The sequence below is a fragment of the Gastrolobium bilobum genome, unplaced genomic scaffold (assembly GCF_033153095.1).
Source record: "Gastrolobium bilobum isolate Gb01-03AN ecotype WA unplaced genomic scaffold, APGP_CSIRO_Gbil_v1 utg11238, whole genome shotgun sequence".
Taxonomy (NCBI): Eukaryota; Viridiplantae; Streptophyta; class Magnoliopsida; order Fabales; family Fabaceae; genus Gastrolobium; species Gastrolobium bilobum.
This window is the reverse complement of record NW_026895823.1, coordinates 142,088-157,796: the sequence shown is the minus strand read 5'-3', so window position 1 is coordinate 157,796 and position 15,709 is coordinate 142,088. Positions and strand designations below refer to the sequence as shown.

Sequence of the window (15,709 nt, the reverse complement as noted above, 5' to 3'; positions counted from 1 at the left end):
GCAACACTCCACACTAAAGTCGAAAGATCAACCTGGACATGTGACAATATTGCCTTTACCTTGGATAGAACTGGGTTACTAAACCCGGGTCATGATTGAAGGTGACGATGATCACCTTCATCAATAGTAACTTAACAAAACGTTAAGTTAAAATAAACATACGTCATGGAAAATGACTAAAGCAGAATTCGTATGATGTTTTTTTACCCCGGCCAGGTCAATGAATAGCACTCGAGATACATATATCCGGGTTGAAAATATAATCCATCTCGGATGGGGAAAATTTTTGATGAGGTTTGAAATACTTGGAAAGTTTTCTAAGTTATAAACCTAGATAACAGATATGCAGAACTTGCTTATCAAATCAAGAAAATGCCAAAGTGCTTGAAAGTGTTGAAAATTGATAAAGACCTCAAGCAACCAGGCAAACTGATAACCCTGAAATACTTAGAAAAATATATCTAAGTTATCAAGGAGGCATGAAATATAAAATGCAAGATACCAGTATAAAAGCAAAATCATCCAAAGGCATGAAATGAATGAAAAGCGACAGAAATTTAGAAGAAACCGAGTAATAACCCGAAAATATTCATTACAAAATCGAAAGGGGCTTAAAAGCCCAAGAAAAAGAAAGAAGGTTACAAAATAAACCGTCATTCCGTCCCTTCACTCAGCAGGAGTTTCCACCTGTTCCATCTGAACATCACCCACCTCGGCAGCAGCCTAATCAGTGACCTCCTCCCTTCCCTCAACTCGGTCACCCTCAATATGAGTTACTGAATTGCCAGCAGGGGACTCCGGAGGATGAGGAACGATCTGACCGTTGCTGACATAGGCCTTCGGATGCAAACCGGTTGTGTTAAACTCCAAGCCAGGGTTGAGAACCTTAATTTGGTTGAATGCATTGTTGAAGGAACCAATCACCGACTTCACCAGCTCGCCCCGGTAAAACTGGCATCACCCTCAGCTTCCTTCAACTTTGCCTCAACACGTTCATGAATAATTTTAAAGTCTTTCAAAGACTGATAGTTGCCAGCATGCAAATATTGAAGGGTAGTATGCTCCTGTTAAAGAGTTTTGAAGTCCTCCTTCATCTTCTGCAGCTCGACAACAGTCTTAGCCTTCTTTTCCCTAGTTGCGCTCATCTCATTTAAAGTACGAATATACTTGATTTTCAGAGAAAGTAAAGGCCTCGCCAATGAAGCCATCTTCATGCGATTAATTTCAATAGTTTCCAACTCCCTCACTTTAGAAGTAGTAAAGGTTGTAGAACTGAAGAAATGGTCTGGCGGGAAAACCACATCACGTAAATCACCACTGATCTCGGATTGCCATAAGGCATTTTTCGCGAGACCGATGGCAGGAGGAGGAGCATGAGTCTTGACCAAAGCTTGAGTAGAGGCGGGGACACCCTTATTAGCTGGGATCCCCTTACCCTTATCGCCAGCAGCATGCTTCTTGGCTTTCGGATCAGTAGCCTTTCTTTTCTTGGTTGTCAAGTCGACAACTGCATCTTTCTTACCCCGGCTAAGGGCAACCAGGAAGTTGGGTTGCTCATTCTGCTGGCTCTCGATACCTAGAACTGTAAACAAAAGACATTGAACCAAGTTGTAATAGCACATTATAATGAATATATATATATATATAATTGAGTAAACAAAAATCATACTTATTTCAGAGTCCAGCTCCTCCCGAGACTTGAAAATAAAGGATGCTACACTGACATTGCCACGCAATTTGATATATTCACCCATGGAAATAATAGTGTCGACATCAGCAGAACTCAATTCGGTTTCCTTAAAATGGTAACACGAGGAAGCAAAATTATAATGGTCAGATGACCAATACAAGGAAAATTTGCCTTCTACATCTTCAGAGTCAGAAGCTTTGAGAAACCAAGCTTCCTTTTCGGGTTGGGCGAAGACCTTAAAGAACTTCTCTTTGAAGTTCTTAAAAGACTCAGAATAAACATGAAAAAGCTTTCGACCAGCGATACCCCGGAAAGTGACCCAACCCTCCCTTTCCGGTGGTTCGCGGCCAGTTCGAGGTGTTATAGCTTGAAAAAAGAAAAAAAAAGACAGAAACAGAACAAGGTAAGGTGAGTTAGGCACAAAAACGTTCAAAGGCTTAAACGAAACCCCACCCATTGGGATGAAGTTGGGAAGGAGCTATATGGAGATGGTTTAAAACATAAATCAGGAACTCGGTCAAGGAAAACCTAATGACGAGTTGAGTCACCAGATCCCAGTAGAAAAAGAAAAAGGAAGGATCATCTGAGTTCCTCCCAAAGCAAACTGGTTCATCTTCACGCGGAGGAACTATGTCATAATTCTCCAACTTCCCAACAGGGAGCCCAGACACATCATCCACGCTCATCTCAGAGTTAGTGCCCAAAACCTCATAAGTTACCCAGGGAAACTAGGCTATTAAGATGGTAGGAGGAGACTCAGAATCCGACTCAGTAGAACGAGACTTCTCTACAATCTCTGGTGGAGATGACACCATAAATACCTAAAACAAGAAGAAGCTTAATTAGAAGAAGCAAATGGGCATACCTGAATCAAAAAAGCTATTAGAGGAAGAATCGCTAGAGGATGAAGAGGTGGACTTGTCCGAGATTGTAATCGGATTGTCTATTCACTAGAAGCTGAGGTTGATCCTGGAACATCTCCATGACAATAACTAGCCATGGTAGACTCGGGTAAGGAGTCACATCTTTTTTCAATGAGTTTAGAACTCATAAAAACACAAGCATAACATGGGCCGACTTGCTTGGGCTGGGAGGACTTCAAAAGAACTCGAGAAATATGTGACACATCATCACCCGGGATTGAAGCAACACGAGAAAGGTCTAACCCGGTTTTGGGAAAAAATTGGGGGATACATCTGTTAGCCAAAGGGCGACCCCTACTCCGCTGGAAGAACAACGACCCCGGCCAGTAGGGTTCGCACTTAGACCACGGCTAGACAATCCAAATCTTTTCTTGGACCCCCCCACCACCACCACCACGATAACCACGAAGCATGGCTTCACGTTCTTCCTCCTCAGATCTCGATATTCCCCACAACCAGATTCGAGCTCCAGGGGGACCTTCTTTAGTAACTCGGATTCGTCCTCCTTCTCCCCCTTACCATGCACAACTGAAGAAGGGTTCCCCTCATGGTAGCAAATATTCAAAACGACACCAAATTCAAAATAACAATGAAAGAAATGACAGACAATGGAGAACAATGCAACTTAAATTTAAAAGGTTAAATCACATGCATTTCTCTAGAAAAAACAAGTCATTGAGGAAGCTAAAAATGCAACCATCGAATGATGCAGCAGAATGACAATATCAAGAACAAAAATTTAAAACAGAAAGGACGGACATTCAGAAATCAAATAGCCAAATGCAAAATGCTGGAGAGGAAAAGAAAAGAAATTGGAAGGTAAACAAGGATACCTGAATAGAAGAAATGAAGTTGTAGAATATATGAAAGCGCATTTGTAAATGCTAACACTCAAGAAATATGCGCAAAGAAGAGCTTCTGCAGAATATATGAACGCCTGAAACGACACGCACAATAAATGCACACGAAATGCGAAAACGGCTGCAGCACGCTAATAAACACGACAAGCACCATGTATCAAAATGAAATAATTACCGACATAAAAGCTGCCATAATCCTAAGAAGATCATCACACATAAGAGCCTATAACCGGGCTCCAGGAAATGGACACCCAGGCATAAGGATGCCAAGCCGGGTTGCAGAAGTGATGAGGTTGGGGGCAACTCGCCAGTTGGATCCCAACAACTCAAGCCCATCCACAACCCGGTCAAAAGAAGTATATACAATATCTCACAGGTCGCACACCCAACCTGACGAGATAAGGGGCAATGAAGTACTATTCCTCATTCCAGAAATTTCGAAGGCCATAACATATGCATAAAAAGATCACGGGAACCCGGGCACTCTCTAGAGAAACCTGAACAAGAGCAAATAGTTCACCCCGGCAGCCCGGACACCTAAGCAGCCTGGTTGAGGGGCAACTGTTATGGACCTATGTATGGAGCCCATTAATCAGCAAGCCCAACAAGGGGCAATCTAAGATCCAAATCAAGCATAACTATGGAAGGATATCCGTTAAGGATATCAATCCTAATATGACGGCATAATATATGGGCCTGGGCCATCATTAGAGGCACCAAAGGTCTATAATCTGCTACCCACAGGTAAACTCCATAAATATGAGGTAAACCTACAGATACGTTACGCTCTCTCTTTTAATGTTATGTTGTCACTGTGCACACACGCACACACCCCCTCTGGCAAAGCCGTTATTATTTTTCTATGCACAGTAATCTGCTTGACTCAAGGGTATCTCCTCCATAGATACCTTAGAGAGGGCACTAGATCCAAGAGTAACCTATTAGTCCATTGGGATAGACATCTCTGTCTCTAAGACAGAATATGCTATAAGTGCTTCCAATAATGTCCTTGATAATTGCTACAAATAATTTGTTTGGGGTACTTTAGTCCATGCATAGCTTAGTGGATATAAGATGACAATATTACTTCGGATAATAATTACCCTTCCATGGAAGTCAAGGAAGACCACCAAAGAGTTATAGTCAAATTATATATCACTTACATAAATATGATAATCGGGCTCAATTCAAGGTTAATGTGGGTAGAAGCTTCTACCATGCATGTACGGCAATCTTAATTTTTAAGGGAGAGATATTGTGATTCCATGTAACATCTTAACAGTTGATTTTCATTACTTTAATTGTTATTATTTATTTAAAATTAATAATTAATTAATTATTATAATTCAATAAATTATAATCGTTAAAATAACATAAATTAACGACTGAAATTGAGAATAAGACTTATAAGTCTTACACTTGAGTCAAAAATTTCTCCCCAATTTTAATAGTGTTAAATGTAAAGTTAATTGAAGAAAATATCAAGAAAAACAAGTAATAAAAAAACACACATGGATATGTGATAAAAAAAGTAAAGAAAAGAGGGTTAAACTTTTTTTTTCTAATATTTCTCAATTTTTACCACGTTATTAATTTTCAACATTTCTATATCTAATTCCAGAACTAACGGCATATCTATTTATTGAATGCAAATGATCAACAGTAATTATCATCTCTCTTTTTTCCAACTTAATCTCTAATTTTTCTTTCTTTATCTTCTTTGACTCTTTATTTTAAATGGAATGGCCATACTAACAATTGAAAAAGGATTATTAAAAAAATTAATTATAAAATTTTGATTAAAAATTTTGAAGCTCAAAAACTAGTAAAATAAAGTTTGAATAATATTTTCATTAATATTAATAAAAAGCCTTAGATACCTTGGAAAACCAAAAAAAAAAGCCACAATTTATATTTGACTTCAAAAGCTCTTAAAACATTGACATACCCCACATCAAAAATCACGTGGTAGAATATATATATATATATATATATATATATATATATATATATATATATTAAGATATTTCAATCGGTTCAACGTTTTGTGATTTGTCCAATTCGAAGTAAATTTTGAAATTAAGATTTTAAACCCCTCTCAAAAAGAATACTAAGAGAATCAAATACATGCTCTCACCTTCATCTACTCAGTTTCTTAATGTCAACTGAACTATCATTATTTAATTAACGTCGTAGAATATGTTTACATGCTAACTTCTCTCATTTTTGTTAATATTTACTCAGGTTTTTGTCTTTGGATTTTCTTGACTAAATTTTTTGTATGATTCTCTAAATGTCTTAGTCACCACCCGTGGCTGGCAAGTTACGTACACATTTGTTACATTGAACGGAAGTCGCAATTTAAGGGCCATGTTTAAGCTAAGGTGTCACAACATAGCAACATACAGAACATCAATTCAAGCCCTCTCCGAATCTTCTTATTATCTGTTTTCCTCAAACTTTCCATTTTATGTTTGTTTTCAAACCACGTGACTTTCCGGGAATATATCCTTTTGACTAAACGCATATATGTACAAAACTTGCACAAATCTTGAGAACCTTGTAAGACAAATGCAAATCACACACATAAAATATAATTTTTTTCATTTCTGTACTAATATATATATATATATATATATATATATATAGGTAAGATTTTTTAACACCGGTGTCAAATTTGAATTTTGACACCTCATGTGAGAGTCATTAGATCAAAAAAATCAACGACTTTGATTTGTAAGCATGTGACACCATTGATTTTTTTTTATCTAATGGCTCCTAGATGAGGTGTCAAAATTTAAATTTGACACTGGTGTCAAAGGATCCTACCTCATATATGTATATATATATATATATAGGGGCAAGATCATCTTACACTAGTGTAAGATTTTTACTCTTACACTCCATCTGAACCGTGCATTGCACTTTAATCCAACGGCCACGACTTCAAAAAAAATAGTAGGCACGTGACTCCAACTGTCATCTTTACCTCGTTCTTCTTCTTTGAACTTCTCCATTTCTGCTCATTTTTTTCTTTTCTCATTGACGTTACAACTTCTGAACGAAACATACTCACTTCTTGGTACCATGGCAACTGGAACCATCTCTCCTCTCTTCTGGAGTTGGAGACTCGCGTGAATTCTTCGCATTTACCGTCTTTACCCAGCGAATGAATCTCCTCTACAAATTCTTTTGACTTATGCTTTTGGTTGTAAATCTCAGAGTGAATGTGATTTTTTTCACCCTAACAACAAGAAATTCTTTTTTTTTTCTTTTATTCATGTTGCAAGAATCTATGTGATGAGGTTTGGGTTGAAGATTTATAATATTTATTTATTTTTATTATTTTTCTTGCATAGACTGGATTTTTGGTGTTGGGAAGGTTTAATGTTTTCTTTTTTTTCTCTCTTAATAATAATGGTTTCGTTTTTGTTTAAGTTGTGAATTTTAAGTCATGGGAGGGGGAAAATGGTTTTTTTTTTCTTTGAAATTTTATGGTATAACATCAATTGAATCTTTTGAGGTTACTGGTACTGTTAGTCTGTAATATCAATTTGGGATGGATCAAGATAACATGAAAACATGTTACACTTTTTTATTGGTATACTTCAATTTTATCTACTATGCCATTAAGTGCTTAAAGTCTACTATATTAAACGCCGTTCCTATTGTTTTACCCTCTGATGTCGGTGAAGATAATCACAAGCAGCTTATAAATGCGATTTTTTTCTCTCTTAGTACCCTTTTTAGCATTATTGTTATTTTTTTATATAATAAAAACATTGGAATGTTGCTTTAATTTAATGGAAATATTTTGTGCCACTTGTTACAGGGAAGATGCATGAAGCTTATAGGTACATTTTCTGCAACTAATTTAAGGGGATGATACTGTAATTGGCCAAGTTGTTATGATAGGATTATGCTTGTTTGCATTTTAAATTGTGGATAAGTCTTCCGTTTTATCTTTTGTAATATTCACGTGTATATATGACATTCCTTTGTATAGTGACAAATGATGAATAACAAATACCATTTCTAATAATACCTCTAAAAGGGAACTTGTGACCTGCTATGCTGAATCACCTTTATCTAAGGTGATTGACAAGGCAGATGTTCATCGGGTTTGCTCGTTGGGATTGTGTCTCTCACAGACGTTATTAGAGTTATAAGGCGTTCTCTACTATCAGATTCAGATGATCAGTGAGAAGCACAATTTTGTGCCAAGGTGGACAAAAGAAAGATATTGATGATGTAAACATCCTCACATATGTTGAATAAAATTGGTTGTCATACAAATTGCACGAAATGGTTGTTTACACTTTATACATAAATTAGAAAACATATTTGTTTTAGACAAAAGAAACTGAATTTCTTATGACAAACAAATTGCAGTACGGGTATACTAGGAACCTTCCATCAATATGATATATGTAACATAAAAGACCATCATCTTAGCCTTCTTCTTCTGGGCGTAGTTGAAAATCATCTTAAAACCTCAGTTCTTCTTCTTCTCCTATGTGTTGTCTCTGAGCCTAAAACAACAATTGTGTCAACATTCATACTCGAAGGAGGCACAGAAGCTGCGGCTGCAGAATTGGTTGCAGCAACATATCGAGCAAGACTCTCTAACAAATTTGTAGCAGCATCACTAAAAGTTGAATTTCTATTAACAACACGAGGATTTGACTGCCTGCTTCCACCTACCTGGTGATCATGCATATACGATTCAAAGTCCTTAACTAATCTTTATGCAGAATACATTGCAGAATTTAATCCAAAGTACAAATCCAACTCCAACAAGAGAGAGTCCCATTCCTAAAACAAAACCCATATACAGTGTCCTTGTTGTGGCAACAATCACCTTGTTATAGTCTTTCTCAGCAAAGGAACTAGCTAGAATAGTCTGTGAGCCATAAAATACGCATGATGTGAATTCTTAGAAAGATTTTGAGAAGTTAAATGTATAAGGTACATCACAGTTCTAATCAGTCCTCGCAGACTTCTTCTTCAAAATTTCTAAAGGGGCACTTGTGGAGAGGTTGGCATACAGAAGTGGTGTGGGAACATATATGTTTAGATAGAGAGCTTCTTTGCTTCAGGGAAGAACATGAAAACAAATGGTAAGTTTCAATGGGAAGCTGTAGATTCAACGGAAAAAAATAAAAATCATTTCCCCCTACCCGTGACTTATAATTAACAACTTAAACAAAAATGAAGTTATCATTATCCAGAGGAAAAAAAAAACCAAATAAACTCTTTGCAACATAAAAAATCCAGTCTATACAAAAAAATATATTATAAATCTTCAACCGAAACCTCATCTCATAGATTCCTGCATCATGAATAAAGGAAAAAAATAACAAGCACCTCCCTTTTTTTCCTTAGACTTTCTCGTTGATTTGATTTCTAACTTCTAAATTTTTAAACAAAGCATGGAAATAGAAAAGGGAAAAACTCAAAATACTTCTCCTTTGAAATTTCTACAGGGTCACTGGTAGAGAGGTTGAGGTAGAAGAGTGGTGTGGGAACTGCTTCAACTGTGAAAACGGAAAAAAGAAAAGAAAAGAAAGTAGGTATGCTTCGTTCAGAAGTTGTAACGTCAATGAGAAAAGAAAGAAATGAGCGGAAATGGAGAAGTTCAGAGAAGAACGAGGTAAAGATGACAGTTGGAGTCACGTGCCTACTATTCTTTTTGAAGTCGTGGCCGTTGGATTAAAGTGCAATGGATGGTTCAGATGGGGTGTAAGAGTAAAAATCTTACACTGGTGTAAGTTGATCCTGCCCCATATATATATATATATATATATATATATATATATATATATATATATATAGGGGCAGGATATTCTTACACCGGTGTAAGAGTTAGAAGTCTTACACTCAATCTTGACCATTGATCCACTTGTAACCAATGGCTCACATAACTAAAAAATTAGAACCCTTAGATATAAGTTGGATCAACGGACAAAATTAAGAGTGTAACTTACACTGGTGTAAAATGATCCTGACCCATATATATATATAGGAGGTTGTAGTTACTACTTATTTTTTTTACTACCTCTTACTACTAAATCTTAACCGTTGATTTCTGTAAATCTAACGGTTGTAATTTATGGGGTCATACTTATTAATTAATTATTAATTTTCAATAAATTATAACCGTTAGATTAGTTGAAATCAACGATTAAGATTTGATAGTAAGAGGTAGTAAGAAAAATAGGTAGTAAGTATCACATTTCCCATATATATATATATATATAATTTTTTTTTCTTTTTCTATAATTATCTTAGATAATTTTATCTAATGTTCATCAAAATACACATATAAAAGTATGTTGGATTCATTTTTTTTCTTTCTTCTTTTTACATGAGTCCCACACACTTTTTTAATTGTATTTTGGTGACTTTAGAAACTTTAAACTCATATATATATATATATATATATATATATATATATATATATATATATATATATATGAAAAAATATTTCTACAGCTACTTTAGATAAGGTTATTTACAACTACCCAAAAACAACGTCGTTTTGATTAATCAAGGTGTTTTTATAATTTTACGTGAATTAATTAAGGGTGTTTCCGTAAAATATATATGATAAAAAATAAACAAAATTACCAAAATACCCTTCATTAATTCACCTAATATTACAGAAACACACTTCATTAATCAAAACGGCGTAGTTTTTGAGATAACTGTAGATAACCTTTTCTAAAGTGGCTGTCAAAATGTTTACCTCAAACACACACGCACATACATATATATATATATATATATATATATATATATATATATATATATATATATAAGCTTTATTAATCTCTGTCAACAGAAGAGAAGAGATCTCCTACCGCTCTCACAATCATACAGTGGGATCCATATAATTATAAAAAAAAAAAAAAACAAAGCTCAAGAATTGATGTATTGGAAAATAAATTCATCTTTTGTAGCTGAAAAATAATTTTTCCCATATATATCAAAAGACGAATAACAAGACTAAAGACAATATCATAAGAAAATTAGAGATTTCAAAACAATGGCTAATTTAACGGTTATTGACTCAATGGATTCGTCTTTATCAAACACTAATTAAGTAATTTGAATTATATTACTTTTAAATAAAAAGGAGTTTTAAGGAAGAGATCTGTCTCCTATCCTGGGACCTACGACTACGAGTTGAATGAACTAACAATATACAAAGTCAAATATTTATTTATTTAACAAAAATAAATAAACAAGTCGATTCAAAATTCTCATTTAATATATATTATGAATCATGTTGAACTACTACTGGGAACTTATTTTAAATACAAGATTCTCATGTAATTTTAAAAACATAACATAACCACATATATCATATATGCTAGTTTACTTTTCTACTTTTATTGTGTGTTTGCTTGGGCTTGTCTTGTCCCGTTAATAACAGCATGTTGTTAGAAAAAGTTAGAGAATGGATAAAAACTAAGAGAGAAAAAATTCGAAGTTCACCGAAAAAAGTGGCTGCACGAATATTTTTCTGGAATATATATATATATATATATATATATATATATATATATATATATAGAGAGGTAAAATCAGTTCTCTGGTTGCTGAACGTCCCACGATAAATTTTACACAGTTAATTAATTATGATATAATTGGAGATTCAAATTTTCTCTTATGAGGAGATGAGGTGAGAGTGTGCTTCCATCCTCTCCAATATTATCTTTGAAAGAATTTAAAACTTTAATACTGAAATCAGTTTTGAATCAAACTAGGCATAGAACGATGAGATTGAGATGTCGGAATATCTCCTATAAAAAAAAATTTCTCTTTATGACAATGATTCACAAATATCGCAAGGGTATCTAGATTACAGATTCGTGGCTTTTCCTCGAAGTTTCCAAGTCATCTATGGCTGCGCATAGGACCTAACCGTTCATTGAACACAAACCACTTGATAATGCCACCATAATATCTATTAAGACTTATTTGTTGTGTCTATTTATCTTCCGTTTCCACCATCAGCACCTCTCTTTTTCTTTTCGTTTCTTACAAAATCCCTTGATCACTTTCCCGGAAATTCACATTGACATAACCCAACACCCCCTTTTCCTTACCCATATATAAATACTCGTGCAAGTTGGAACTTTTTAATTAACCCATCAATTTTATATTGATTCAATCATCATCTACACAAACTTGAGGAAACCTTGTTTTCATTTTTTCTTTTTCTTTTTTGGAAAAGTGGGATAAACATGCTTGGTGTTAACCATGTTATGATGAAGGGGAAAAGGCAGAGCAAAAGGAAGAAAAAGGATATCAAGGTTACTTATATTTCAAGCCCTGTGAAGGTTAAGACTAGTGCTTCTAACTTCAGAGCCACAGTGCAAGAACTCACTGGCCAAGACTCCAACGTTGCTGAAATGTTTGTGGAAGCTAATGATACTGATGGGGTTGTTCATAAAGGTTCAACTCATCAATGGACTGAGGCCTATTTGCCTGAGTCTACTTGGTTGAAACCTGATTACAGTGAGTTGCATTCGAGATCCTTGATGGAACAATTAAACGGAGACCTTCAATTTGAATTGTTGAGCTATGATATGTTGTAGATTTACATATGTATAACTATGTATGTATGAGCTAGTTGTGGATTGAAGGTGGATTATGAGTATATGTACATTTTTATGCATATATAAATATGAAGTTTTGTATGATTGTTTTCTTCTACTTATCGACTTTTTAAGCATTCAGGATTTGAAATCAAAACTATTTGTTAAGCTGAAATAATTTTGTGTCAGTTAATTCCCATACTTGGTGATTATATTTAGATTGTGATGTATAAGGATAAGAAATTAATCAATACAAGTGGAAGAGTATATTGAAGCAAAGAATGAACGCAGTCAAAAGATTCAATGTAATAACTCAAGAATAGGAAGGGGAGGGGAATAATGGAGAAAGAGGAGAAACACAGAGAGAGAAGGAGAATTAGCAAAGGGAGAAGGAGAAAAGGGAGTCAGTATTTGAGAAAAGAGAGATAATTTGGAATATTTTTGGAAAAAAAATTATAAAATTATTATTTAAATAAAACTTACAAAACAATAATATTTTGGAATATATATCTATTACATTCAGTTTCGTCCAAATAAGAAGACACCACTCTCGCCCAAAAGATACCAATTTATTGAATCAATATTATATTTGAGCTGGTCTTTTTATCAGCCCTGCAAACTTTGCATCATCGAGGAGCTTTCCGGGTGAGAAGTGATGGCAATATGTCATGACTAGAGGTGTCCCTTGATGTCAAAGAAAAAAAATTAAGTTTCCAAAAAAGAAAAAGAAAAAAGATTAAAAAAAATTATACATATTTTTTAAGGGTTAAAAGTTTGTCCTTTTAAAAAATGTAACTTATGTCCTTTTAACAATTTATAGCTTTGTACTAAGGGTAGTACATAGTTATAATATTAAAGTTATACTTTTTTCATTTTTCACTTCAACAAATAGTGTCTGAAAAGAGAAAGAAATATAACTTTAATATTATAATTATGTACTACACTTTTTGTATAGTATAAATTGTTAAAAGGACATAAGTTACCTTCTTTAAAAAGATAAATCATTTCCCCATTTTTTTAATACCACAATGACATAGAAGTTTGATCCTATATGTTTATGTAAATTATTGAATTTCCTCACCATTAGACTAATGGTGATAATTTATGTAAATTATCAGCCCTGCAAACTTTGCATCATCGAGGAGCTTTCCGGGTGAGAAGTGATGGCAATATGTCATGACTAGAGGTGTCCCTTGATGTCAAAGAAAAAAAATTAAGTTTCCAAAAAAGAAAAAGAAAAAAGATTAAAAAAAATTATACATATTTTTTAAGGGTTAAAAGTTTGTCCTTTTAAAAAATGTAACTTATGTCCTTTTAACAATTTATAGCTTTGTACTAAGGGTAGTACATAGTTATAATATTAAAGTTATACTTTTTTCATTTTTCACTTCAACAAATAGTGTCTGAAAAGAGAAAGAAATATAACTTTAATATTATAATTATGTACTACACTTTTTGTATAGTATAAATTGTTAAAAGGACATAAGTTACCTTCTTTAAAAAGATAAATCATTTCCCCTTTTTTTTAATACCACAATGACATAGAAGTTTGATCCTATATGTTTATGTAAATTATTGAATTTCCTCACCATTAGACTAATGGTGATAATTTATGTAAATTATCAGCCCTGCAAACTTTGCATCATCGAGGAGCTTTCCGGGTGAGAAGTGATGGCAATATGTCATGACTAGAGGTGTCCCTTGATGTCAAAGAAAAAAAATTAAGTTTCCAAAAAAGAAAAAGAAAAAAGATTAAAAAAAATTATACATATTTTTTAAGGGTTAAAAGTTTGTCCTTTTAAAAAATGTAACTTATGTCCTTTTAACAATTTATAGCTTTGTATTAAGGGTAGTACATAGTTATAATATTAAAGTTATACTTTTTTCATTTTTCACTTCAACAAATAGTGTCTGAAAGAGAAAAAAATATAACTTTAATATTATAATTATGTACTACACTTTTTATATAGTATAAATTGTTAAAAGGACATAAGTTACCTTCTTTAAAAAGATAAATCATTTCCCCATTTTTTTAATACCACAATGACATAGAAGTTTGATCCTATATGTTTATGTAAATTATTGAATTTCCTCACCATTAGACTAATGCTAAAGGCTTAAAAAAATATGTTTTGTTTTTGGAAAACAAAAAAAATGTTTTTGTAAAAGCTCAAGGTAGCTCTTGATGGTGGTTCTAAAAAAGAAAATCTACGAGAGAGAAAGTTGGAGTAACATATCAGGGGAATGAAACAATATGAAGAAAAAATGGATCTAATTAGATTCGACCAAATCCATAAGTATTTGGATTTCGATCCAGATACCAAATCCACTACATGTGTTTAATTAGATACCAAAAAAATTGGTTTAATAAATATCTAGTATGACTCAAAGGTCATTCACAGTTGAATTGGATTAGTCTTTTTTTTTTTTTTTGTACAATTGGATTAGTCCTTTAGGTCGGGTCAAAAATCCATGCTACAAGAAAATTATGTTTTTGGATAGAAAGTTTGTCTATTTGCATTTCCTTTTCTGGCATATATATATATATATATATATATATATATATATATATATATATATATATATATATATATAGAGGCAGGATCCTTTGACACCGGTGTCAAATTTGAAGTTTGACACCTCATGTAAGAGCCGTTAGATCAAAAAAGATCAACGACTCTGATTTATAAGCATGTGACACCATTGATCTTTTTTGGTCTTTTTTGATGTTTATTTCGTAGTACAACATTCTTCACCCAAATGTGGGGATATACTATTTGACTTCGGTTAACCAAATAAAATATAGTCAAAAATCCTGGAATTCAAAAACAAAATGCCACCAGACCCTCACATCTTCAGATTAAAAGATTGGTTTCTTTTTCTTCATAGATTTGAAGAAATATCATCAAGTGTAAACCACGGTCCTGCTGCAGTTTTCTTAGTTTGATTTTTGCTAGTAGTCTCACCTGTTTCAGATTCGAATATACCCTTATTTGATTAAAGTTTGACCACACCTATTCGAATAAATGACTTACCGATGATTAGAATTGGATCAAAATTTGATCAAATAAGAACAATTAATATATAATTTAAGAATAGGATCATATTAATATATAATTTGAAAAAATAATAAAGTTATAAGAGGTATGATCCTTTGACACCGGTGTCAAATTTTAATTTTGACATCTCATCTGAGAGCCGTTAGATCAAAAAAGATCAATGGTGTCACATGTTTGCAAATCAGAGTCGTTGATCTTTTTTGATCTAACGGCTCTCAGATGAGGTGTCAAATTTCAAATTTAACACCGGTATCAAAGGATCTGTCTCAAGTTATAAATTAATTTTAATTACGGATAAAATTAATATTCAATCATCCCAATGTTTATGTTATGCTAAATGGGCATGTTTCTCCATTTTGTCCTTGAAATTAAGTGCATTAAAAAAATAAGATAATAAATAATATTAGAATTATTTAGTACTGCCCTTGGATTTTTCTATATCAGTGATGAGTTTTATAAGAGTTATGTGATAGGAAAAGTGAGTGTGTAATGTTATAGAGATTCGTTTTGCGTGTTGTAATTTTCTTTTTTTCTTTTTTCTTCAAAATATATGGATCCCACAAAATGTTAT

At 33.4% G+C, this 15,709-nt stretch overlaps 1 protein-coding gene across 1 annotated transcript; it reads left to right on the top strand.

Annotated features, from left to right (window-relative positions):
• Window positions 1-11,648: 11,648 nt before the first annotated feature.
• On the top strand, window positions 11,649-12,184 carry LOC133296226 (uncharacterized). Its single transcript, XM_061495176.1, has one exon. It carries the CDS (start codon window positions 11,726-11,728, stop codon window positions 12,077-12,079), a length of 354 nt encoding a protein of 117 aa, XP_061351160.1. The 5' UTR covers window positions 11,649-11,725; the 3' UTR covers window positions 12,080-12,184.
• Window positions 12,185-15,709: the final 3,525 nt, after the last annotated feature.

Excerpts from the sequence above, each read along its gene's own strand:
- LOC133296226 (XM_061495176.1), top strand. The coding sequence starts at position 11,726 with ATGCTTGGTGTTAACCATGTTATGATGAAGGGGAAAAGGCAGAGCAAA.